General features: G+C 40.4%; 1 protein-coding gene across 13 annotated transcripts in view; it reads right to left on the bottom strand.

Annotated features, from left to right (window-relative positions):
* Positions 1-27,806, bottom strand: part of dmd (dystrophin) — a 1,591,310-nt gene that overhangs the window by 726,128 nt on the left and 837,376 nt on the right. For 11 of the 13 annotated variants that reach the window (XM_067992781.1, XM_067992785.1, XM_067992782.1 and 8 more), the window contains 6 exons: positions 25,827-25,997; positions 21,693-21,803; positions 14,935-15,051; positions 11,465-11,602; positions 7,081-7,233; positions 4,865-5,047 (listed from right to left, as the gene is read on the bottom strand). In XM_067992781.1, coding sequence (XP_067848882.1) covers positions 4,865-5,047; positions 7,081-7,233; positions 11,465-11,602; positions 14,935-15,051; positions 21,693-21,803; positions 25,827-25,997 — 873 coding nt within the window. The remainder of the gene's footprint in view (positions 1-4,864; positions 5,048-7,080; positions 7,234-11,464; positions 11,603-14,934; positions 15,052-21,692; positions 21,804-25,826; positions 25,998-27,806) is intronic. The other 2 variants (XM_067992790.1, XM_067992793.1) reach the window with 1 other exon arrangement.

Genomic DNA, 27,806 nt, shown 5'->3' with positions numbered 1-27,806 from the left:
AAGATCGGGGTGGAAAAGAATGGAAGATCGGGTGGAAAAGAGTGGAAGATCGGGGTGGAAAAGAGTGGAAGATCGGGTGGAAAAGAGTGGAAGATCGGGTGGAAAAGAGTGGAAGATCGGGGTGGAAAAGAGTGGAAGATCGGAGTGGAAAAGAGTGGAAGATCGGGTGGAAAAGAGTGGAAGATCGGAGTGGAAAAGAGTGGAAGATCGGAGTGGAAAAGAGTGGAAGATCGGAGTGGAAAAGAGTGGAAGATCGGGTGGAAAAGAGTGGAAGATCGGAGTGGAAAAGAGTGGAAGATCGGGGTGGAAAAGAGTGGAAGATCGGGGTGGAAAAGAGTGGAAGATCGGAGTGGAAAAGAGTGGAAGATCGGGGTGGAAAAGAGTGGAAGATCGGGTGGAAAAGAGTGGAAGATCGGAGTGGAAAAGAGTGGAAGATCGGGGTGGAAAAGAGTGGAAGATCGGGTGGAAAAGAGTGGAAGATCGGGGTGGAAAAGAGTGGAAGATCGGGTGGAAAAGAATGGAAGATCGGGGTGGAAAAGAGTGGAAGATCGGGGTGGAAAAGAGTGGAAGATCGGGGTGGAAAAGAATGGAAGATCGGGGTGGAAAAGAGTGGAAGATCGGGTGGAAAAGAGTGGAAGATCGGGGTGGAAAAGAATGGAAGATCGGGGTGGAAAAGAATGGAAGATCGGGGTGGAAAAGAATGGAAGATCGGGGTGGAAAAGAGTGGAAGATCGGGGTGGAAAAGAGTGGAAGATCGGGTGGAAAAGAGTGGAAGATCGGAGTGGAAAAGAGTGGAAGATCGGGGTGGAAAAGAGTGGAAGATCGGGGTGGAAAAGAATGGAAGATCGGGGTGGAAAAGAATGGAAGATCGGGGTGGAAAAGAGTGGAAGATCGGGGTGGAAAAGAGTGGAAGATCGGGTGGAAAAGAGTGGAAGATCGGAGTGGAAAAGAGTGGAAGATCGGGTGGAAAAGAATGGAAGATCGGGGTGGAAAAGAGTGGAAGATCGGGTGGAAAAGAATGGAAGATCGGGGTGGAAAAGAGTGGAAGATCGGGTGGAAAAGAATGGAAGATCGGGGTGGAAAAGAGTGGAAGATCGGGGTGGAAAAGAGTGGAAGATCGGGGTGGAAAAGAGTGGAAGATCGGGGTGGAAAAGAGTGGAAGATCGGGTGGAAAAGAGTGGAAGATCGGGGTGGAAAAGAGTGGAAGATCGGGGTGGAAAAGAGTGGAAGATCGGGTGGAAAAGAGTGGAAGATCGGGGTGGAAAAGAGTGGAAGATCGGGTGGAAAAGAATGGAAGATCGGGTGGAAAAGAATGGAAGATCGGGGTGGAAAAGAGTGGAAGATCGGGGTGGAAAAGAGTGGAAGATCGGGTGGAAAAGAGTGGAAGATCGGGGTGGAAAAGAGTGGAAGATCGGGGTGGAAAAGAATGGAAGATCGGGTGGAAAAGAGTGGAAGATCGGGGTGGAAAAGAATGGAAGATCGGGTGGAAAAGAGTGGAAGATCGGGTGGAAAAGAGTGGAAGATCGGGGTGGAAAAGAGTGGAAGATCGGGTGGAAAAGAGTGGAAGATCGGGTGGAAAAGAATGGAAGATCGGGTGGAAAAGAGTGGAAGATCGGGGTGGAAAAGAGTGGAAGATCGGGGTGGAAAAGAGTGGAAGATCGGGGTGGAAAAGAGTGGAAGATCGGGGTGGAAAAGAGTGGAAGATCGGGGTGGAAAAGAGTGGAAGATCGGGTGGAAAAGAGTGGAAGATCGGGTGGAAAAGAGTGGAAGATCGGAGTGGAAAAGAGTGGAAGATCGGGTGGAAAAGAATGGAAGATCGGGTGGAAAAGAATGGAAGATCGGGTGGAAAAGAGTGGAAGATCGGGGTGGAAAAGAGTGGAAGATCGGGTGGAAAAGAATGGAAGATCGGGGTGGAAAATAGTGGAAGATCGGGTGGAAAAGAATGGAAGATCGGGGTGGAAAAGAATGGAAGATCGGGTGGAAAAGAATGGAAGATCGGGTGGAAAAGAGTGGAAGATCGGGGTGGAAAAGAGTGGAAGATCGGGGGGAGTAAGAGTGGAAGATCGGGGTGGAAAAGAGTGGAAGATCGGGGGGAGAGAGGGAAATTGGAGAGGGACATGGGGGGGGGGGGGAAGTGGGAGTGATGGCAGAGGGACATTGGGTGGGGGAGAGGGACATCGGGAGGGGGGCATCGGAGGCTGAGAGAATCGGACATTGGAGGAGGGTGGAAAGGTAGGTTGATTTTGTGTTTTAACTTTGTGCAATGGTTTTTTATTTAATTTATTTTGTTTATTTTTGCCTGATCCGGCCCTTCACTCCGGGTTTCACCAGGTATGAATCGGAAGCCGTGGGAAAGCCGCCCAGCTAAGTTTAAAATCGTTTCAACTATCTACCACGTCAGAAATAAAGTGCCTGAAGTACTGGTTCTTCAACTATCGACTTCCGGATCGTGAAGCGCGCGTGCACACAGGCGCGTCTGTGGGGAACCCGGAAGTCGGCGGGTTGGAGCCGGCTTACGAACCCGCTCAGGATTTTCGCCATTTTCGCAGCCCCCTCACCCCCGCAATTTGATTTTAAAATTGAGCCCAGGGAGTCAGTGAGCAAGGTAGATCTGGGGGGAAGCCTGGTCTAGTGAAGGGAAAGTTGTCCATCTTAAGTCCAGAGCTAATCAGGATCAGAAGATTGATCTGGAAAAGTTAAGCAAGACCCTTAATAGGAGAAGCGTTGCATATTATTGTTGTTGTCAAAGAGGTTTTCGTAGTTTGCTGAATCAGGGAGAGATTTGGTTACAACTGCTACTCTGTACTTTCACTTGCTATCTGTAAAATAAAGCACTTTAATAAATCGTAACTGGCCTGATCTTAATAAAATGTTTCTCAGTCTACCTTCGATAAGATTATACAAGAACATGTGAGGGCATGTGTGAAAGACAAGGGGGGAGAAATTCAGCATCATTTTGCCTGCTTTTTGGGTGTAAAATGAAGGATGGAGAGATCAATTTTGGGTTGTGATCTCCCATGTTCAATCTCCACCAGTTGTAAACAATTTTACAACACCAAGTTATAGTCCAGCAATTTTATTTTAAATTCACAAGCTTTCGGAGGCTTCCTCCTTCGTCAGGTGAACGATGTGAATGATTTTCACATCGTTCACCTGACGAAGGAGGAAGCCTCCGAAAGCTTGTGAATTTAAAATAAAATTGCTGGACTATAACTTGGTGTTGTAAAATTGTTTACAATTGTCAATCTCCACCAGTAGCAGACAACTTTTTGGTGTGCAGTGCGCCTGCCTGAAACAGGCATTGGGCACCTTGCATGTGCAAATTGGGATCCTCAAGCTGGTTGTAGGACCCTGATTGAAAATGATGTACAAATAGGCAAATCTTGTGCCACGCATGCTCCGCCCAGTTGTACTGGGCCTTGAACGGCCTAACCAGTGGTCCTTAAAGGGACTGCTGGAAGCCGCTCAAAAAATGGCCAGAAAACTTTTTAAAAGTTACAAGAGTGCTCCTCATGGCGCCACAAAAATACTACGGGCCGCCCGGGCTCGGCCTCACCCCCCACCCCCCATCTCTTCACCTCCCCTCCCACTCCCAGGGCTTACCTGTAGGCCATCTCAACGCTGAAACCGGACGAAATTCAACAGGGCCCGACCGGCGAGCCCCATCAAGCCGCCCGATTGGCGTCCGCAGCTTGTCTGTTTAATTCAAATAAGGCCCTAGGACCAATATTGATTGGCCCTCAGGCTGAAAGGGAACGGCACGCAATGCAGTCGCTTTATTGACTCGTTCCAAATTTTGGGCGCGTGTCCAATTTCTCGGCCATATGAGATCTGTTGTACCCCAGGTTACACTCTCATATAATTGGGGAGTATGGACATACTCCTGAATGTAAGATGCTCCGACAACTTATAGGAGTCACCAGCACTGTTATAATCAAGGGACTATCTAAAGCAGTACTTAAGCTATCTATTTAAATAGCACACAGGATCAAAGAGTCAATATTCAACTTATTTCTGGGTGAAAAGCCAGTTAAAAAAATAAAATTTCTGTTTTCCAATGATATATTTCATAATGGTATTTGGTTAAAATTTCTTAAAATTTGAACATCAAATACTTTCAGTGCACAAATATCGCTTACTGAAATGTCATATAGTTACTTGTGCTCACAGCCAAGAAAGTTAGACAGAATATGAATAGACAAATCAGACATTGGGATGCTCCTCTGTACTTGGACAGATTTCTCATGCTAAGGAAGAAATACATGCTTCTTGTGTTTTTATTGAGAAACCCAATGAAGGGCCAAGGCCCAAAGTGCAGAACACCACCAAAGTTCATAACAGTAGGAGGGAAAATGTAATTTTAAAAACCTATGGATTATAGGAGGAAGTGAATACCAAGGAAGACAAGGACCTTCAATATTTCTATATTCTGAAAAATAACCATTAAAAACCACTTATCCAAAAAAAAAGTTGCATGGAATGAACCCTTTACATGATCGGTACTTAACTGGGTTATCGAATGCTGCATCAATTCAGTCTTCAAATATGCTGCTCAGATTTTGGATGGTTATGAGAAGATGAGGCAAATTAAAAAAGAAATCATGTATTTTTCCTCTGTGTTAACCAGAAACTTGCCATTCTTAAGTTTTAGCTTTTGAATACTCGTGTTTTACAAACCCTGGATATATCGGTTTAGGAAAAAATCATTTTGCAAAGATGGAGCATCTGATACAAACTCATAAAGTTGCATTTGCTTTCAAGCAAACACAACACAGCCATTAAAAAAAAATCACTCTCTTTATGCATGGGTCCATCTTAGCAAACACTGCAAGCAAACGCTGAAAGCTTGCTTTGGGAAACTCACAATTTGTGCATAGTTCAATCTTCGATATTGAGCAAATTTGTTCTCAATTTCACGCCAGCGTTTGTTGAGCTGGAACAGGTGCAGCTCCAGTGCCTTGGCAGCTCCTTCCTTTGACAGGCTCTGCGCTTGCCTGCACACTGCATTCAGGTGTCCTCTCTTCTCTTCCAGTTCAGCATCCATCTCCTAGTGAGCAAAACCATAGGACCCCGGTGCAGTTAGCTAGCTATTGTGTCATCTTATTGAAGAAAAGCTAAACAATGAAACTGAAATTAAACATTTTCAACTTCAGAGTTCTTATTCTTCCATGAGCACTTTGTAATTTTACCATATAACTGGTTAAAAAGGCAATGTCCAAAATAACATGAGATTTAAAAAAAAAACCTCTCCCCTGCTTTCTTAAAGGCGCTGAATCCAATAGCTCTGCAGAAGCTCACCCAAGTTGCCAATCTTCACGTGTGAACCGAGACTGAGTGCGCTGGCACGGTATCGGACCATGGAGGGGACAACAGCCCACCGCAATGCTATCTTCGTCCGATGTCCATCTGTGCACTTTCTAGCAGGGGTACTGGGAAAGAAATTGGGAGCAGTCTCTGACCCATCCCTAGCTCAGGCTGCTGAGGCCAATTGTAGTGCCCCAACATCTGCCCCAACTCCAATTAACTCCAAACAAACAGAACCTAGGACGTTCTGCTTTATGTGGCTCAGTAGCACCACATCACTTGGTGCATTTAAGTTACAACCATTTGGAATATTCAAATAAAGCCTAAGCGGCTTGCCTGTGACATAAAGAAAGCCTCAGCCCACACCTCCAAAGTGAGACATCGGACTCCCTGGCAGAGGCCAGATTCAGCTAGTGCTCACATGTATGTGTGATAGGCTCAGCCTTCTCTCAACCAGCTGCTTGGTGGTGGTGAATTGCCAACGTGGCTATCAAAAAACAATCAACTGCTGTACTTATAGCAGGTCGCCACCACTCCACCTGGTTAAGTGCAGGGTCGGCATATCTGAGCTCTTTCGATAAGCTCACATTAAGTTTGCTTCAGCTGGAGTCAACTTTTGTGATTCTTGGCTGGGAACTGCTGGTCCAAATGCAATTGTAAAACTCTATAAAGGACATTGCCTTCTTAATGTCAAAGTTACGAATCTGGATAGTGATATCAAAATTAGTCATAACCTTTTCAAAATTTAGAGTCCTTGCACCATAATAAGCATTGTCTTAAACGTTTCCTTAAATTTGAAATAATTTGTTTAAATTTAACAAAGAACCAAATACCTCCCTATAGCATAAGCATTCCCCATTTTTCTCCATTAGTCAAGCTATTGATTGTAAAGTTTTCATTTTTTTACCTTGTTTATAAAAATAGTCTGTTTACTTTCAAAGTTTTTACAAGTTTGTCAATCAAAATGACAAAGAAAGTAAAGAAGCAAATGAAAATTATGGATCATAAAGAAACAATGATTCTGCCATGTGTAAATAAATCAACAGAGATGTGGCAATGACAGCAGTGAAATATGCTCTGAGCAAACAAGTGGCAGAGTGGATTCAGTGGTAATGACACATTTATATTCAGACAGCACAGGGATTGTATAACTGTCCTTTAATTATTACTAGTCTAAGGACAATAATCAATCAGTTTTCTGAAATAAATAATCAATTTTAAAAAATCACAAAGATCCCAATTACATGAGGTACCACAAATGAGAATTGCAATTCTGAGAAAGATCTCTGTCCTAAGAATGTGAGTCAGGAAATCTCTATTCTCGGATCTATGTGTGCTGTAAGATAGAACTTGCAGCAACTTAAACATCTCAAAAAGATGTCTATTGGAAACAATAACAAGTCATTAAATCCAAAAATCAGTTAACTTACTCCTTCAAAATCTTCACCCCGTAGAACTTTTGTTAATATCCAGACTTAAGAGATGCAGCAATATTATCATAAAATTTTAAATTATAAGCAACAGCGGATTTCAGGTACAAGGAAAAAGCAATCTCTACTACACATTCAGGTTCCTTTATCAGTAAGATACAGGCTGCAATCAAAAGCTCAGTAGATGCTGATTAAACAATCTGACTAGAAAAAATGCATTCAGGACTCAGGATCTACCTTACAAGAGTAACACCTGTATCCACATCTTCATTTCGAACCAACCAACGTTTTTATAATCTGGGAAGCAAGAGAGAAATGCAAACACCTGTTTCTGAAAGAATGTTACCTTCATCTTCTGGTCATCTTTGGGTTCTGGAAGACTGGCTAACCTTTTCTCAATGTCATCCAACCACTGCAAAAGGTTGTCAGACTGCTTCTTGTACTGATACCAATGAGGAGAAATCTCCAGAGCCTTTTTCCTCCGAATAGATCTCAAATCCTGTTTAAAATTTCAACAATTACTCTTTGATAGTCAGCACACAATAACAGCACAAAACATCAGTAATGTTCATCATAAATTCACAAAACTGTTCATACCATATTATTTTTTTCCTCTGTGACCCATTTTGAAGGTTTTGTTAAAGATCATTTATTCAGTTGTCGGTGTTGTTACCAGGATGATTTATTCTGTTGAGATGTTTGCTGAAGAGTAAATAACTCTAAAGCTTCTCCAGTTTTTTTTTACATTTGTTTTTAATTTTCACTTTCTCCCTCACAACTTTGCCAGGCTACACTCCTATCTCCAGCCAAAATGACAGGGAAGGTATCTCAGGTTTACATAAGAAATAGGAGCAGGAGTAGGCCAATCGGCCCCTCGAGCCTGCTCCGCCATTCAATAAGATCATGGCTGATCTGATCCTAACCTCAAATCTAAATTCATGTCCAATTTCCTGCCCGCTCCCCGTAACCCCTAATTCCCTGTCGATGTTTCTGTCGATGCTTCTCTTAAGTCAGTAACTAAGGGGTGCATGAGATTTGTCCAAGTGACTTTCTCACTGATTTCTCCTCCCCATGAAAAAGTGCCTATATTGAATATATTCAGTGCCTCCTGCAGTTGAGAACCTACCATGTGCAAACTATGATCAGTAACCCACATATGATCAGTCCATGGCACAGTGAAACGGAACAAGCCTGAACCCATATCTTACTATTTCATGTCACAGCACTGTGTCAGATCTTGACAAACGTGAAGGTGAGAAACTCTGTGATGCGAGAGATCAACCCTGTGCTTATGGCATTTATCAATCATTATTTTTGATGTGAATTTATTCTGAAAGTGTACTTGAATTGTTGGATCCAAAATGTACAATGTCCACCTCCTAATTGGGCAGTTTGATCATCGATAATTAAGCTATCAAAACAGTGATAACTTTCAAAAGGCTTCAGATTAAAAATTAGTCACTATTTAACTGTTGAATAGTTACTGGGCTCTTATCTCTAGCATTCACTGCTGTGCCTTTACCATGAGATATAATGATTATGTAAAGGAGGGTTATGAAGTGCCTGCTGTGCTTCAAATAGCAGACACGGCCAATCTTCATATAGTTTTCCTGCAAAGACTGTGTAATTGCTTACTACAGTAGAATCTCACATATCAAATTAATTAATTATCTACCATGTGGAATACATGTAGTTTCTTTAACGCAACACATTGTCAATAAAGAAATAGTCATGTATGATACTGCACCGCACATTGATTTAATGAAAATTAACTACTTTAGCATGGCTACTGTGATTGCAAATTGAAATTGACAGGAAAATCGTAGGGAGTGCACCTATGATTTTCCGATTTGTGTTGCCAGCAGTTGAGGTTCCAACTGGCAGCACAAACTCGAAAAATGATTCCCTTTATGCCCAACCTTAGATTCGGGAAATCGAGCATTTCCATTTCTGCAACCTAATCACAAATCCATTCATACCCATGTTTCAAACAGGATCAACGCAGAATTGGGTTGAAAAAGTTTAGAAAAATGGCAGAACAATGACTGTGTGTTTGTGACAGTAATCTACCACGTAAACAACTTGTACTCATTTACATCATCAGCCCTCAGAAGCAGCAAAGAATGAAACTGCATAAATATTACAGGAAAATAGGAAGATAGGAACAGGAGTAGGCCATTCAATTAGATCATGGCTGATCTGTACCTCAACTCCATTTACCCGCCTTTGCTCCATATCACTTGATACTCTCACCTAACAAAAATCTATTGCTCCAGCAATCAAAGCCTTTTGAAGGAGAGAGTTCCATATACCAAAGGCCTGGCTTGGCTGCTTCATGTTTTTTTTGCAGATTTTGAATTGTTTCAAAGGATGTTAGCATATATGATAATCTGCAACCTCTCACTAAATCTGCATTGGTAAAATTGCCTCAAATCAGCACTAGCTTATTGATTTTTGATTTAACTGCTAGAAAAAATACAAATTAAACACGCTGTATAAATATAACATTGTGTTATGCATAACACATCATATGCTGTCATAATCACTCATTTATACATTAAAATCATAAATTCACTCTTTATAAACAGGTTTATTATTTCATTGCACAAAATATACAGAGAAAATTTCTCCCCATGGACTGCCAAAGTTAACAGATGAAAGAGAGATTGGATGCATATGTGCAGTTTAGGAGTGCCATTGTTCTATATCATACACAGCACAAGATGCAGTACTCATCCATCTTCAGCCACTAGACAGTAAGTTTGTCATGGTGTAAGGAAGGTAAAGCTAAAACATATTGTAGCTGTTGGTGCACTATATATTGTGCTGTTATGCTTCTTTGATTCTGATTGCTCTATAAAGAGGCTTAACCCCAGAGGAACAAAGTAATGGGATACATAGGGCACAACAATGATCCTGGAGACCATTGGGGGCTGCACTATAATGCACCCTGAGCTATTCAATGGTATGTTCAATGATGACCCTGGTTGCTGCATGGGCAGTGTTGTGTCTGCGCCCTTCCTCTGTCTATGACTAGCACAAAAGTGTCATGAAGAGGGTAGTGTCTGTCCCCCATGAGCCATCCTTCCACTTTACCTTCCCCTTCAAATGACTGGTGCAAATTAAATGTATATAAGCCCCTGAAGTGCAAGCATTGATCTTCACGATTCTGTTTGCTGATTGCAAATGAGCTTCACAGTAACAGAGTAGAATCCCTTTTTTAGCATTTAGGCCACAGTATTATGGGGAGGCCTGTACGGCTATATGCTTGCAATAAAATACCACTTGTACTTGTGAAATCCAGCAGTGCAATAAAACTGTAGTCATCTCACATTGTTGCTCAGTAGCGAATGTTAAGAAAACGTTGGACCTCCTGCATCCAACAGAAGCAAACTGGAAGATTTCCTCAGCATGAGCCTGGAAAGAACTGGAAGGATAAGAATTGAAGACTAAGGTAACCTTGATGGCTACTTGCTGTGCCATCCAGTTTGTAAATGTCTGGAGATCATTCTGTAGGAAATGGCACGGCTTGTCACTATCTTCCTGCTAAATCACAGCCTCCAAGGTACTGTTCAGCAGCATATTTTGGGATGGTATACCCAATGATTAGCAGACAGTGAGCTTTCGGTGCAACCTTACATTCGTGACAGCCTATTACTGCTCACCGTCCTCATCCAAGTCCACATCAGGGAAAAGAGAATGCAATCCCCCATTGTGCTGTGAATTTAGAAGAAACTTCTGTCATATCAGCTGCTTCCTGCTCAGCTCCTATCCCCAAATTATAAGGATGGAAGTAATGCACCAACCATGCGATGCAAAAGCAGAACCATAATTGCTTGTCCTCTGAACCAGTAATTATGATGGTATTAATAAGGTTAAATACTGTTTCACCCACCTTTTGTGCTTTAACATACAGAAACCCTCCCAAGAAACATATGTTGGAATTGCGAACTATCAGGAAACATACATATACTAAATCACAATCCTGATTTTTGTCTTCACCTTTCTCACCATTATCCCCAGTGTAAGCCTTTACATCAGCAGTAATGGCTAAGCTATTTAGAGCGGACCATACAACATTAACCTACTATCATTGGACAATACAGTGTAAATGATTTTGATGCTCAAATTGCACACGAGATGTATTCTTGATTCATCCTCTGAAATTCTAACATTTTGCAATTTTGAGTTGCAATTTTTGCAGAAAAAAATGGAGCATGTCTTCATTTTACTTGAAAGGCTATAACTTAGATCTGCTACTTTTGCATTATGCCAAATTTTTGTTTTAATTTTTCTGTGGAGGAAAGATAAAATCAAGAGGCTATGTTAAATAAAGTATTACATTTGTAATCTTAGGTTTCCAGCCAGATTCTACCTAATGCCTGTATACTCAGTTTCAACTCTAGGACCTTCAGGAAAAAGTGCAGTTTTGAGAAATAACCATACAATATATCACTTGAATTTTTTTTTTGTGCTAGTAGTGGATAACTCATCTTGAAAGGATATCTGCAGAGATTTATGTTGTCCCAACAAAGTACAGAATTCTGATAGGAATATACCAAAAAAAAATCAAAAAAAGCAGAACATAAGCATTCCAATACACCAAAACATAAAACTATATTTCTTTCCTCGTATTCTGAGAGAGTTTGCAAGTGACTTTGTTTCAGGTACTGTTGAGTGATCATAGAAACATAGAAAATTTATGGCACAGAAGGAGGCCATTCTCATACCTTGAGAATGTTAAATTTAGTCTGCAGCATTTGTTGTTTCATTCTAATTTCTTCTCGCTTTCTCTCATTCATGACATTTTGTTGCAAAGTGTCTCCCCTTTTCATCAGTTCATTCATTCTCCCCTCATCATCTTCACTCTGCAGTATTGATAAGAATTGCATGAAACAAATAGGTCACAATTTGAAAACAATAGCATATATCCTTCTGCAGTGATAACTTTTCATTTGCTGCCTTCCACTCTCAGTAGCAACACTTGAAACTATTGCTGCTGAGGAGTTTGCAGCAGGTACTTGATCTGTGTTTCATACCAGCCCATAAAACCTACAATCATCCCCTTAATGAAGGTCTGAACAAGTACTGAGCAACCACACAAAATTTCCATTGTGTTAGAAATAAATACAGTTCTCACAAGCAATGGTCAGCTCGAATCTGAAGAACAATTCAGGAACGATGAGGACCTGGCTGGAACATTTAGTATTACTGCAGTGGCTGTTTTACACAAATCAGTGGAACTGTGATATAAAGGAGCAATATTAGTAGTAATATCCATCAAAATAAAATTGATCTTTTAAATTGAGGGAATTGTGTGGCAGAGTGAATTAGAACCTGGTCCTTTCATCTGTGAATATGAATCCAGCACAGACTGATGGGTTGAATGTCTCTCTTTTCGGCAGCTGTAAGTTTCTATGTGAAATGAGTTTGGGTAATTGAAAACTAATTCACAATGCTAAGGGTCAATCAGTAAAGTAAAAGGAACTCGGATCACAAGTATTCCTCAGGTTTTAGTTTGAAAAGGGTCTAGTTACTGCAAAGTATTTTATAATGGAGTACTATTTCATTAAAAAAGTGGCAATTTTTATCATTTGCATATGTAAATATGTTAAAACATCACGTTACTTGAAAATTATGCCATTGTGATGAAAATAACACAAAACTCCTCTCTTTCCGAGAGCAAAAAAAATGTGGAACACTGGAGGTAAAATTGTTCCTGTTGATAATTTTAGCAAAAAAGGTTAGCATCCTGTAATCACACCAATAATTTCACTAAAATTATTAGCAGTAGAGATTTCACACTCTGTATCGTAAAAAGGGTTCAACTTTAATTTGCTGCTCAAGAGATATTTGGTTCTGCAATTGAGTTTTCAATTCTGAAATAACAGCGAGAGAACAATTACCAAATGTATTGCTTTTCACTGAAATGTAAAATGCTCCATGCACAAGGTTAAAGTATATTGTGTAGTTTGTTCTGTGCTGGCTGAATAAGCAAAGTAATTGAACTAAACTGTGGTGTTAATGGAATATGTGTCATTTGTATGCAAGTCAACAATTACCCAAAGGTCTTGGACCTCGTCACACTCGGCAAAAGATGCTGTTGAACAGTTTCTACTTAGATATGACAAAATAGTTACTTGCCACACTTTGGCCTTTTCCTTTTGCAGAGCTTAGCAACATTTTGCTTTATAATTTCCCAAGTATATATTTGCTCATGAACTAAATTCTGCACATTCTTTTTTAATGTACAGAATTTACCAAATTTGTGATCTCATGCTGATTTTGCTATATGCTTCTAGCTTTCTTCCTTCTGTGTGCTCTCCAAATGCTTTGTTCTCTTTTTCTCTGTGTTTTTGTCCAGTTCCAGTTCTTTTACCACTTTTCTTGTTTATTTCTGTAATAGCACAGATATTAGGAACAGGAGTCAGCCATTCAGCCCCGAGACCCTGTTCTGCCGTTTAATTAGATCATGGCTGATCTGTATCTTAACTCCATTTACCTGCCTTGGTTCCATATCCCTCAATAACCTTACAAAAATCCATCAGTCACAGTTTTGAAATTTTGAATTGACCTAGCCTCAACAGCTTTTTAGGGGAGAGATTGCCAGAGTTCCAGATTTCCACTACCCTTTGTGTGAAGAAGTGTTTCCTGATATCACCCCTCAACAGCCTGATTTTAAAGTTATGCCCCCTTGTTCCGGCCTCTCCCACCAGAAGAAACAGTTTCTCTCTAGTCACCCTATCAAATCCTTTAATCCTCTTAAATGCATTGAGATCACCCCTTAATCTTCTATATTCAAGGGAATACAAGCCTAGTCTATACAACCTGTCATCATAATTTAACCCTTTCAGACTGGTATCATTCTGGTATTATTGTAAGAGAAATTGTTCTCTACTTCTGCAGTTGGTGGAAAAATACTGTCCTGTTATCTTGTTATGGAAATGTAATTTGGCACCTAAATAATTTCAACTTCTTACAAGTTCAACAGCCTTTCTATCAGTAACACCCTAATATTAAAGCAAAGTCAACAGATAAGAGGGCATTTTTAAAAAGTATGACTATCAAATGATCTGTAATTAGATAAAACTGAGAAAAATATAAAATGTAGCAAGCACTTAAAATTGTGCTTGAATGAAAGGAATCTAGCACAAGAAACTTTATTTTTGGTAAGTACAAATTGAGCACAGACTTGCAAATTTAAGAGAAATTATATCCATATATAAGTTATGACAGTGGGCTTTTAAAAAACAATATGTATTTTCTTTAAGAACAAAACGTGTTTGCAAAATTATAGAACAAAACTAAGTCCAGGAATTCCTCTGAGCTGCTCCCGCTCCGCCATCATAACTTTGCCAGAAGGGACTGGCTTGTTGAACCTAATGACCTTATCCTGTTCCTAAAAAATACTATGTTCTCACACTGCAACATATGTCAGTGACTTATGTTTGTTGGTGAAACATCATTTACCATTTTGACGTCTATAACAGTGGAGTAACTACAAGAAAGATGTTTTCATACAGAAATTTTCTTTTAATATTCCTTTACTTCCAGGGATGTTTGATTTAATAATGTTCCCTGTGGTAAAAATTTAGTATTTTGTTTTCTTAAAACAATGAAGTAGCATGCAAGGTCACTTACTGGTTATGTTATACATTACACTAACATCATGTTGTAGGACTGAAGCAGTTTTGTCACAAGTATCTTTAGTGTTGACAAACATTGAACTTTTAGAGGCAGATTTTTGTTGAGAAGTGCTGTAATAAATAATGTAACAACTGCCTCCCTCTCCCCATATCAAAATGCAAACCAAATAAGAAGTCAAGGGGTTGATATATTTTGGAATAGTCGTAACAATGCACAGCTAAAAGATGGTTGCAAGTCAGTGAGACTGCTGAGAGGTTCGGTGATTTTGCAACTGTAAGAACAAAGTTACAGCAGTTCAGATAAGCCATCTCAACCTCAGGACTGCTTGCTCTTTCGTAATTTAACAAGAAACAGCATTTGTGAATATGCTAGTGACACCTAGTGACAAAATATCAATTCTGCACGAGCCATCATTTTTCATTATGTTGATGACTCCAATTGAGACACCTTTAATCTTTTGCATAATGTCCAATTGGCAGGTCAGCCATCAACTAGGTACTTGGTCACATAGCTAGACCTCATACTGCTACTATGTAACTTGTATTCAACTAACCATCTCTTTCTCAAAGTCCCCTTCCTTCAGAAGCTCTCCTTGTTGTATTTCTGCTTCCAGTACATCCAGCATTTGCTGAATATTTGTATCAAACTGCTCCAACTCTTTTGGAAATATCTGGAGGATAAGAAAATGCAATTATTATTTTTTACCTGCAAGCACATGTGCCTTAGAACATTCCCTTTGACAGTAAAAAAATGCAGATTATCTATACAGACTATTGAAAATAAATAGAACATTTCAAACCATACATTCCTTAAATACACAGGTTTTATGTCTGTATATGATTCCTGGCATAACTGAACACAGTGATTTCAGCTCCGGATCTGAAACAGTCACTTCAAAATCCTCCATTCCAGTATCGTTACAGATCATTACCATTACAGGGTTTCCCACATAGACTACCAGTGGGTGCTCGCAACTTCCAAGAGAAACATGCCCTCCTCCATCTCCAATAAAAATGAAAGTACAAATGATTCCATCAATCATGCCAGATTGCAAGAAGGGTAACCAAAGCTGAGAACAAAGCCAGGCAGATGCTATTATTTTGCTTAAAGGTACACTTTTATGCCTTGGAACTAACATTGAATATTGCCTGAAGATTGGAGGGTAGCAAATGTTGTGCCTTTGTTTAAGAAGGGCGGCAGGGAAAAGCCTGGGAACTACAGACCGGTGAGCCTGACATCTGTAGTGGGTAAGTTGTTAGAGGGTATTCTGAGAGACAGGATCTACAGGCATTTGGAGAGGCAGGGACTGATTAGGAACAGTCAGCATGGTTTTGTGAGAGGAAAATCATGTCTCACGAATTTGATTGAGTTTTTTGAAGGGGTAACCAAGAAGATAGATGAGGGCTGTGCAGTAGACGTGGTCTACATGGACTTTAGCAAAGCCTTTGACAAGGTACCGCATGGGAGGTTGTTACATAAGGTTAAATCTCACGGGATCCAAGGTGAGGTAGCCAATTGGATACAAAATTGGATTGACGACAGAAGACAGAGGGTGGTTGTAGAGGGTTGTGTTTCAAACTGGAGGCCTGTGACCAGCGGTGTGCCTCAGGGATCGGTGCTGGGTCCGCTGTTATTTGTTATTTATATTAATGATTTGGATGAGAATTTAGGAGGCATGATTAGTAAGTTTGCAGATGACTCCAAGATTGGTGGCATTGTGGACAGTGAAGAAGGTTATCTAGGATTGCAACGGGATCTTGATAAATTGGGCCAGTGGGCCGATGAATGGCAGATGGAGTTTAATTTACATAAATGTGAGGTGATGCATTTTGGTAGATCGAATCGGGCCAGGACCTACTCCGTTAATGGTAGGGCGTTGGGGAGAGTTATAGAACAAAGAGATCTAGGAGTACAGTTTCATAGCTCCTTGAAAGTGGAGTCACAGGTGGATAGGGTGGTGAAGAAGACATTCAGCATGCTTGGTTTCATTGGTCAGAACATTGAATACAGGAGTTGGGATGTCTTATTGAAGTTGTACAAGACATTAGTAAGGCCACACTTGGAATACAGTTCTGGTCACCCTATTATAGAAAGGATATTATTAAACTAGAAAGAGTGCAGAAAAGATTTACTAGGATGCTACCGGGACTTGATGGTTTGACTTATAGGGAGAGGTTGGATAGACTGAGACTTTTTTCCCTGGAGAGTAGGAGGTTTAGGGGTGATCTTATAGAAGTCTATAAAATAATGAGGGGCATAGATAAGGTAGATAGTCAAAATCTTTTCCCAAAGGTAGGGGAGTCTATAACGAGGAGGCATAGATTTAAGGTGAGAGGGGAGAGATACAAAAGGGTCCAGAGGGGCAATTTTTTCACTCAAAGGGTGGTGAGTGTCTGGAACGAGCTGCCAGAGGCAGTAGTAGAGGCGGGTACAATTTTGTCTTTTAAAAAGCATTTGGACAGTTACATGGGTAAGATGGGTATAGAGGGATATGGGCCAAGTGCAGGCAATTGGGACTAGCTTAGTGGTATAAACTGGGTGACATGAACATGTTGGGCCGAAGGGCCTGTTTCCATGTTGTAAACTTCTGTGATTCTATGAATATGTTCATGAGAAAGATAAAATTACCTATCCAATAGGCTTCCTTCATTCTTCTAACGATATGCACCTGCACAAACTATAAGAGTATTGCCCAGTTTAATATGTTCTGGGTAATTCACACACAGAGCACACACATGAAAATGTGTGTCATTATTGATGGATGGGTGTCTCACATGAGAGCTGATTTTCATATACCGGTGCAAGTCAGTTTGAAATGAAAAACTCATCAGAATAGTAATGTGTTAATAGCACTCAATGGAGGAGACTTTTGGATTGGCCGGTGAATGGGTGGGATATTGAGGAATTAAGTATACTCAATGTGCAGGTAAGAGCTTCAGATAAGTGACAGAGGAACCCAGCATCTGACCAACCCGTCTGATGACAGCTGAAATGGAGGTGATGCTGCGAGGAGGATGGCCCTATTGGCCACTCCACTGCACCTTCCTTATAAGTTCACTTTTCAGCATGTCTGGAAGAAGCATGGAGCCAGGCTTGAGACCACAGTGACTGTCTGTGTTAGGCTGATCATACGTGCTCTTACAGCAGATAACACAGCTCTGCATCAAGCTCCCTGTTCAACCGGACACACAAAGTCAGCTCACTACAGTCATTGGCAGGTAGGTGCCAATCAAGCGGGCTGCTTTGTCTTGGATGGTGTCGAGCTTCTTGAGTGTTGTTGGAGCTGCACTCATCCAGGCAAGTGGAGAGTATTCCATCACACTCCTGACTTGTGCCTTGTAGATGGCGGAAAGGCTTTGGGGAGTAAGGAGGTGAGTCACTCGCCGCAGAATACCCAGCCTCTGACCTGCTCTTGTAGCCACAGTATTTATGTGGCTGGACCAGTTAAGTTTCTGGTCAATGGTGACCCCCAGGATGTTGATGGGGGGGGATTCAGTGATGGTAATGCTGTTGAATGTCAAGGGGAGGTGTTAGACTCTCTCTTGCTGGAGATGGTCATTGCCTGGCACTTGTCTGGCACGAATGTTACTTGCCACTTATCAGCCCAAGCCTGGATATTTGTCTAGGTCTTGCTGCATGCGGGCACGGACTGCTAATCAGCGTCATCCTCCTCCAAAAAGCTCACATCTCTAGGCATTTCCATTGGGAAACCCATTTGTGACGCAAATATAAGCTGTGGGTGGAGGTGAAGTGACCAAAAGACCATAAATTTTCTTTCCTTTGTATGCTTATTCTGGAGAGGATAGCCTAGTAGAATACTTTCTGGATATTTGCTGCCAGGTGACCATTAATGTCAACACCTTAGACTCCTTAGAAATCTGAAAAAGAGACACAAAAACCCAGACTAAATAAGAGAATGCTTGATACTCTGTGCAATCTAACCAACTGCATAGAGAAGACAAAACCTGTAGCATTCTTTGCAAGGAAAGATCCCATACAAAGAGCCTGGTGGAATGTCTCCGGCCCCGGTGTTTTACCTGATGCCAGAGTAGGAGTCTATGTGCAGCACCAGCCATCTGCAATATCATGACAATATTTTCATATGTATGCTCAGTATGTTGTTTTACCAGAAGCTTTCAGGAATATTATATTTAATAAAATAGTTTTGACGTAGTACTTTTGTAGGTCAGCAAGAATGAAACTGACAGTGTAAACTAAAACACTGTCACAAACCCTGCTGGCAATGTAATGACACATATAATGACACATACAGCAGTATTAGTGGTAATTGAAAGGAAGTTAAATTCAGACAACCAACCAAATACCATTGGCCAAGTTTGAATGGAAAGGGAGAGTGAGAGGATATGTGAGAATGAGAGACAGAGGCATATCATGAACCCACAACAAAACCAAGTATAGACTGAGGTTAGATTTTCGCACACAGCATCTCATCAGGGATAGCACTAAGTAAATGAATTAGAACTACAGGCCAACTTTAAGACTGACTTTCCATCTATGCTCTTTGGTAGAATTTGTATTGTCATAAAAATAAGATAAAGCTTGACTTAGTGTTTTTTTGTCAGTATTTTGAACTGTCTTTTTCAGCAAATTCCACTTTCATTACATGAACAAACAAAAAGTCTATATAATCATTGACAAGTAGACTAGCAAAAAGGAACTGTGGGATCTGAAGATTAAACAATTAAATCATCTGAAATTAGTTTATCTAAATTTATTATGTAAGATGATAACATTATACAGTAGGAACCCAACTAAATCCTAGTCATGGATACATTTAGAAACATGGAGAATTACCAATTTGAAGCATTTTGGAACAGCAGTAACATTAGCAGATGTGTAGATCACTGATCTTTAATTAAGTCACAGATTTGTTGCTGCTTTTTTTTTCCAAATTAACATTTTGGCAACACTGCACCTCTTTAACTGTGTAATTCCTTCCAAGTCTGTGAAAATTTCTATTGGAAAAGTTCAACCCCAGATGAAGCATAAAAGGAAAATTTTGGCATAGAAATTGAGGATTCTAATAATCACAAAACAACACGCTCGTTACATTTTGCGGCTGAGTGCAGAAATGCATTACCGTGATTCTGATGTAAAATTTTTAGTCTTGACTGACCACATTTACTACAGTAATCCATAGCTGAGAAGAGACAGTATTTCCCTCGGGCGGCAAACACAAACTGTATTTCAAACTTTGAAGATTCATAAAAAATACATGTATCTCATATCTATTATACTGCAGTTTTATTTCCAAAGTGCCACACTATTCTCAAATAAATCACTGTAAATCATCTAGAAACTATTAAGCATATAAGCATAATTAATAGCCAGTTGATACTTCTGTCTAAGTGGGATCATTGCAGTTATGTGAGGGATAGAGCTCAGATGAGCCATGGGCCACTTTCAATATGATACCTCAAAGGAAAAGAAACAAAATGACAGCATAATATTGTTTTCCAACTCTAATGAAAAATAGTGGGATAAAATCTGACAAATAACTTTACAGGGTGATGATGAATCTTTCAAAAGGCTTCAGAAAAGCTTTCTTCCCCATCTTTATGTTTAAGTAAGCCAATAAAGGGAGAGGTTGTCTCTCACTGATAAATGCCATCTTCAGCAATGGTGCTTTGAAAACTGACCCTGAATGGTTTTTAGGATAATCAAGACTTTTTCAAATCGCTCATAGTTGCTATTAATTCCTGAGCAAAGTTTTCTCAAAATAGCAGGCCAGAACTTAGCTGACTGAACAGTGTAAAATGGTAACCAAATGAATAGAGTCCTCTTTACCATTTGCAATATGGTATTTTCAAAACCTTAGGTCTATCCCTGTGAAAGAGCACGGCAAATTTGTAACCTGGTGACTTCTTGCCTGAGGTGGGCCAGGAAAAGGAGAGGGGTGCAGAGAGGAACCAAAGGTTGAAGTTGAACGAATGGTTGATAAACTAGTCAGTCGGTAGGTTTCCTTCAATCCCTGAGTCGATGTTTGTTGATTTTCCAGAAGCTTAAGCTTCACCAAAAGAAGCAAGCAAGGCAGTGAGGAGAGTAAGAAGAGATGGGAGTATACTACTTAGTTAAATCATCTAGAAACTGTTAAGCATATACAAAGAGACAAAGGTAAAAAAAAATATGCAAAGTAAACAGTAAAAGCTACTGTAAAAAATTGAATGGAATCTGGTGTTTTAAAATCTTCTTTGTATTTAAATAAACAGTGAAAACTATTAGGTTGCAGTTCAAGATCAAGCCTGCAACAAATGCAAGGCCCAACTGAGGAAGCCCATCAATGGGACATAGTGTTCATGTAATGAGAACATTTTGTCTTAGGATTCTTAAGAGAAGATTTCCTCCATTTCATATTTGTAGCAAAATCATAAATATGAGTATAAAGGTCATATTAACATTATGCTAAAAAAACAAAGAGCAAATCTTCTCCATCAGTTTTTCTGCTGTAAACTGAAAAAAAGCTCACCCAAGCTATTTACATGATATTACTAGACATAGACAAACTAGTTTAATTGGAATTTGCACCTTTTTTCCTTTTAAAATACATTAACGTTATACGCTAATAGATAAACATTCTCAGATTCTTCACATTGTTTTGCCATAGTATTATTACATTCTTTCGAAGTACAATGCACATCACTAAAAGGGGATACTGGTATGTATATCAGATATAAATCACATAAGATCTCTATTTAGTCTAGGCTAAGATTTGAACAACATGCCCAACGAGGACACAATCACATGTGAAAATTAGTCAAGATTGGTGTTCAAGGAATGTGATGCTCTACTCTGAAGCTACCAGACTGCTACAGGGGAGGAAAGTTTAAATAAATCTAAGGATAGAGTCTCACCATCAGGCCCGTTTTAAAAATTAAACTTTTTCAAAAAAAAATTTAAAGCCACTTTGTCCTCACTAACCCGATAATTCAAGAATCACTTTTTTTGCCCAACATCAAAACGGGACTCCTGTGAGGGCAAAGAATCCCAATCACAGTTATACTTTGTTTATCTGTGCAACTATCACAGCAGTTACCTGGAGAGCTGAGATCAGACTGTTAAGCAGATGTGTCAGAAGAGACAATGCAGCTCACACCTATCCAACAAAATAACAGATGCTCTTCGAACTTTCATACTTAAGTGCTAATGACATCCATCAATCCAAAGTCTGTTGCTTTGTAGATCCAGTGAGCAGCACTGTGCCATCACTGGGCCAGTCCATCATTACTTCCACTCAGCAGATGTTTTACTTTGCTTTAACCAACCACTGTATCACCTGCTAACCCATCATACCTGCTGCTGTACCTTTTGCTGCACAGCGAGAAAACTCTTCTGGGTTTTCAGTTCATCAGCCTCCATCCCGACTGTTCCCAGGGAAACAGATACATGCTCTAGCACTGGTTGCTGAAAGGCAAGTATGTTGGGAAAAGGAAGTACAACTAAGAATTGACATAGGAAAAATCAGGAACCCATATATAAAGGGCACAATAAAGTAATTGTTTTTACACTTCAAAAATCCCTCATTCTTCAGCACACTCCCTTTATTGTCACTTTTATCTCAAAAATTTACTCTTTGCTAGATTCCATTATACTTCAGCAAATCAAAAAAAAATTTAAACAAAATTTATTTTAAAACACATCACATCATGAGAAAATGTAGGTAGTTGTGGTGTTGGATTTTGTTCCAAATTCAACCTACATGATTTAAGACTAACTTGTGCTTTATTTACATATTTATAATGAATTTTAAAATATTTTTCTTTTGATTACAGTCAGGCTTCAGTTGGAAAAGGCCTTAAAAATAACAGATGAAACAGAGACATGAGTTAGGGCAATACAAAAAATAGATGAGTTGAAGTACATGGCTTCTTGAGAAGAATTCAAAGATTGTGTTAAGACTCCTGGATTGCTCCCACTGCAGCACAAAGCATCTTCACAGGCCTTTGCCAATATGACCAATGTCTGGAAAATGCCTGACAGAAATCTGGTAAGGACTCTATGTCTGATTTTCCCTCCCTCCCCAAGGAATGTCTGGTTGCTCTATTAGTTACATAGGCCTAAATTTTAACTCAGAAAAACGGGTGGGTTGGGGGCGGGGGTCAGTAAAAATTTGAAAGATCTAAAACCCGCCCATTTCCGGTTTTAACAGAGGCGGGACGAGCGACCTCCCGCTCTTAGGAGACGGGTCGGTCATGAAAAGCTTTCAAGGAGACTGCAGGCCTCCATTTTTACAGCTTTTTTGTTTTTAACCCCTGGGGGCTGGGATTTCCGGGCCTTCTACTTCACACTACGTAAGAGAAGGCAAGGCGGCCCGAAACAGCAGGTGAGTGCCTTTATAGCACTGCTTGAGGACCAGGAGGAAGAGTGCTTCCTCCAGGCCCAACAAGCTTACCTGCAGCGACCTCCCCTCACGATCTCTGACTCCCGATGACCCCCGACCCCTGATGACTAGTGACCCCCCACCCTGAACCCCCCACCCCGTGACCGACCCCCTCCCAGCCCCCATCTGAGATTTACCTTCTCGCATCCGTTTCCTTCTCCCGTCCGACTGAGGCCAGCCTGTCAATCAGGCTGGCCTGTTGGGCGGGAGACCAACAAAAAAAAATACAAGATGTCCTTATGTCAAAATCATAAGGACGTCCAGGATACCCGTACTTCTGAGTTTCCCATCAGGAATCGCCCCCTCCGCCGTCTTCCCGGCTCTGTGTCAAAATTTAGGTCATAGAATCTACAGCACAGAAACAGGCCATTCGGCCCAACTGGTCTATGCTGGCGTTTATGCTCCACATGAGCCTCCTCCCACCAGCTTAAACTGGGAATTCATAATAAGGCAAACCTAAATGCTATCACTTTACTGTGTGTCAGAACTCCAACATACTGTGGATCTATAGCACACACACTGCTCATATTTCACCTGTGGAAGCACGTCACAGGCGTTAGTTAATGGATTACTAAGAATTGTTATCACACAACCATAATTGTATAACAATTTATAATTTTATATATAGACTTGCACTTTATTCAGGAGTTGAAATCAGGACTGATCACATGTTCCCTTACTCTAACTCACTCTTTCCTGGGACCTCAAAACAGTTGAGCTGTGACCTCACTCACTGTTAGCTTAACTCAGTTGGTAGCTCTCTTGCCTTTGAATCAGATGTTCAAGCCCCAAGCCAGGATTTAGACATACATGTGGTAAAATTCAATTCTGGCAGGGGCGCAAAACTGGCAGTAGCAGATTGGCCGCCCGTTATACATCCTGCCCGATTTTTCTTTCCATTGAAGTCAAGGGTGTATAATAGGTGGCTGATCCGCTACTGCCTTTTTGCGCCCCTGCCAAAGATGAATTTTACTCCCTTAATCTCAGTTGATACTTCTGTGCAACATTGAGAGAGTACTGCTCTTCGAAAGTGTTATGCTTCAAACAAGACATAAAACCAAGGTCCTGTTTTGGTCATTAAGATTGACATTAAAGATCCCATGTAACTATTTGAAGAACAGGGATTTCCACAGATGTCCTGTTCAACCCTCCTCCATCAACCAAAACTATTAAAAACAGATCATCTGATCATTCATCTCATTGCTGTTTGTGGGATCTTGCTACGTACAGAATTGATCATGTATTTTTCTATCCAACAAAAGTCACTGCACTTCAAAGTAAATCATTGTAGTTGAAAGGCTTTGAGATATGATCAGGTGCTATATAAATGTGAGTCTTTCTTTCAGTCTTTCCCTCCCCCTAACCTTGTCTTAACTCCTGCTCTTTTCAACCTTGATTGTATCCTGCATTGTGAGGCTTGGACCATCAACTTGATTTCTCAACGAATAGTCTCCATTAAACAGCACAGTGAAATACATGACAGTTAAATAGAGTGGCAAATCATAGATATTGTATTTTTTTTTAAAAAAGACAATTAGAGCTATATTTTTAAAAATAAAAAAACATTTGAACCAGGATACCAATTCTTAACAAATTCACACACTGACTACATGAGAAAAATGTTCAGATTTTATTTTGTGTTGTGAATTCTGCATACATAAAGTGGAAAAAAAGGTTAGTAGCTGTAAATTACAGTTTAGGAATAATGTTAGCTACAATAATGAGTGCAATTACTTGTAAATGTTACACATGACCTTGTGAAGTTAATGAAAATGTACACTTCTGAGACCAGCAATTGCATTTCCGCACACCAGCCAGAAACAGGACAAAATGTTCAACTCAAATAGGATGAGAATCAGGTGAAGAAGTTTCCAGCCCTCATAAACTGAATGTTTATGTCCCATACTGAAGCCCCCAAACACCATATGAAATGGAAGGCTATTCCAGTGAAATAATCGCACGTTTTCTCCAATTATCTTAATAGCTACACATCTACACCATACATGGGTTAAAGGCAATGGTCAGAAATCTGCCCATCTACACCACGCATGGGTTAAAGGCAATGGTCAGAAATCTGCCCATCTACACCATGCATGGGTTAAAGGCAATGGTCAGAGATCTCCCCATCTTTATCATGCATGGGTTAAAGGCAATGGTCAGAGATCTCCCCATCTACACCATGCATGGATTAAAGGCAATGGTCAGAGATCTCCCCATCTTTATCATGCATGGGTTAAAGGCAATGGTCAGAGATCTCCCCATCTTTATCATGCATGGGTTAAAGGCAATGGTCAGAGATCTCCCCATCTTTATCATGCATGGGTTAAAGGCAATGGTCAGAGATCTGCCCATCTTTATCATGCATGGGTTAAAGGCAATGGTCAGAGATCTGCCCATCTTTATCATGCATGGATTAACGGAAAATATTTCAGCAGCGATGGAATGAATATGGGTTTATGATGATGTGTAACAAAGTGCAGTTCCACAAGACCTGAACAGCATTATTCTAAAGTAGTTATTTCTGTGTTTACAGTTATTTATAGAATATTAAGACTGTCCATGTGAGAATATGTAATTAAGACTCTGAAATTACACTGAGATATTAGCATATGAACACTAAACTCATTTGTCTGAAATTGTCTCTCTATATACATGGAGGCTGTTTAAAATAAATGAGTTAATGCATTGACTGAAATAGTGGAGAGGAATTTCTGATGAATGCATTAGTCCTTGGGTTGTTTTACTATGTTAAAGGCACTTCATAAACATAAGTTGTTGTTGAGCTCATATGCTAGTATCCCACAGCATAACTTCAGAACTCATATTACTGAAAACTGTGGCTAAAAATCCAACACTTAAATGCTCTGCAATTACATTTGTAAAGTTTACTAAATTAGAAGAGTACTCTCAATAAATAGAGGGGTTTTTTTTGCAAGAAGTCCTCCTTGACACTCAAGTTAAAATTTAGTATTCAAAACAACAATGCCAGACTCTGACCATCTGATATTAAAATGCATTTGATCTGCTCTGTGAACAGATCTACCTACCTTGCCAGTTTTTATTCTGTGCGAGATGGCATCAAACCTCTGATTAAGCTCTGACAGCTTGGGTTCCACTACCTCTCTGCAGTGATCGCCACGGTTTGTCATCAGCTCCAAGGCCTGGTCACGCACTGCATCCACCTTCAGTCTCATATCATTGAGTTCAGACTTCAGACGCTACAGTCGATGAGCAAGACACACACAGCTTGAAATTAGAGATAAGCACACAGAACAGTAACAAGCATTTTAAGGGCACAGGAAGGAGAGAGGATGAAAAAGAGGAAGGAAAGGAAGGAAGTAAAAGACTGCATAATATCTATAAGTCAGAGACAGACTAGATTATTCATAATGACACTTTAATCAAAAATGGGATAAACTAAGAAGGGTTCTGCCAAAGTACAGATTACAGTTTGAGACGGATACCTGTTCAGCACAAGTCACGTTATACTGCCAGCTCCACATGGCTCTCTAGCTAGAGAAAATGGACGAAGCTCTTGTTAAGTTTTAGCAAAGAACCAACTATTTTTAAACCAAGTTTAAAAATGGAGGTTAAAACAAAACTTTTAAAACAAACATCACTTCTTACTGGTCACAGTTATACTGCAGCCAGTGTGAAACCATCGCAATGTAAGACTGCCTAACTTCAATCTTGATTCAATCTTTACACCAGAGTCACAAGGGTAGAGTTTTGCCTTCATTGCTTGGGCAGTACTTCGGCAGAGTTGATCACCCGCCCTTTATAGAACTCGCCTGATTTTCATTCCATTGATTTTAATGGCTCTATAAGTGCGGGCGATCTGATCCACCAGATTCCTGCCCAGGAGGTGCAGGCAAAAATCTACCCCACAGTTTGAGTTGATGTGATGTTAACTGTGCAATGTAACTGGCTTTTAACTGCTAATTTATGAACAGTAACTTGACCTACTTGGCTGTGCACAGTAGTCCCAATGAAATCCCAGAATGTTTAAAATAATGAACTAAAGGAAAATAGATGATAATTAAACCATCCAACTACTGCAGTAAAATTTAAAGAATTAATTTGCTTTTCTTTGTGCTGGTCACTTTGCCAAGATTTATATTACCATTGTAAATTAGGTTGTTTATGTTATACTCTAGTCATCTTGATTCATTTATTCAACAGTAACACAATATCTTTATTCCATACCTAATGGGCTCAATTTTAAAACGGAGCCGGGAAGGGGGCGGGGGGTCAACTTGAGGTCGGGAAACCCATTAGTACAGGTTTCCCAGACGTCCGTACAACTTTGACATGAGGATATCTTCAATTTATTTTTGTCAGTTTCCCGTCCGACTGACCGGCTGATTCACAGGCTGGTCTCAGTCGGACGGAAGACCAGCCAGGGAGTGGACGTCTTCAGGTAAGTCTTTGTTTGTATGGATGGAGGGGGGGGGGCATAGGTGGGCACGGGGTCACAAGTCATGGGGGATGGGATCGGGTGTCAGTCACGGGGTGGGGCGGGATCGAGGGTCATCGCAGGGATCCTTTCACGAGGCGTAATACAGAAGGCCCGGGAAACCTGGCCCCCCCGGGATTGAAATCAGGAATTAGTGAAAAATGGAGGCCAGAAGCCTCCTTGAAAGGTTTTAAGGCCCGACCTGCCCCTTCGGAGCGGGTTGGCCACCCAGCCCTCGTCCCGCCCCGGTGAAAACTGGAAATGGGCGGGTTGGAGACGGGTCTGAAATGGTGGCAATTTTCAATGACACCCCGCCCCCAACCCACCCATTTTTTACTTTTAAAATCAAGCCTAATATCTGATAAAATGGTTTATTGTTTAATCTACGATAATTTTCCAATTTTCTTTTTTTTTCTGATAAATTCATTATTGTTAGTAATGAGTTCCTTCTTGAAACAGACGAGGATATAAACTGAATAAGTCTTTAATTTTCTGATACAAAAACCATTAATTGTTCTAATATCCTTCCTGATTGATTAGATTTTATATGACTAAAACATAGACTTTCATC

The sequence above is a fragment of the Heptranchias perlo genome, chromosome 11 (assembly GCF_035084215.1).
Source record: "Heptranchias perlo isolate sHepPer1 chromosome 11, sHepPer1.hap1, whole genome shotgun sequence".
NCBI lineage: Eukaryota > Metazoa > Chordata > Chondrichthyes > Hexanchiformes > Hexanchidae > Heptranchias > Heptranchias perlo.
This window is presented reverse-complemented; position numbering and strand designations above follow the sequence as displayed.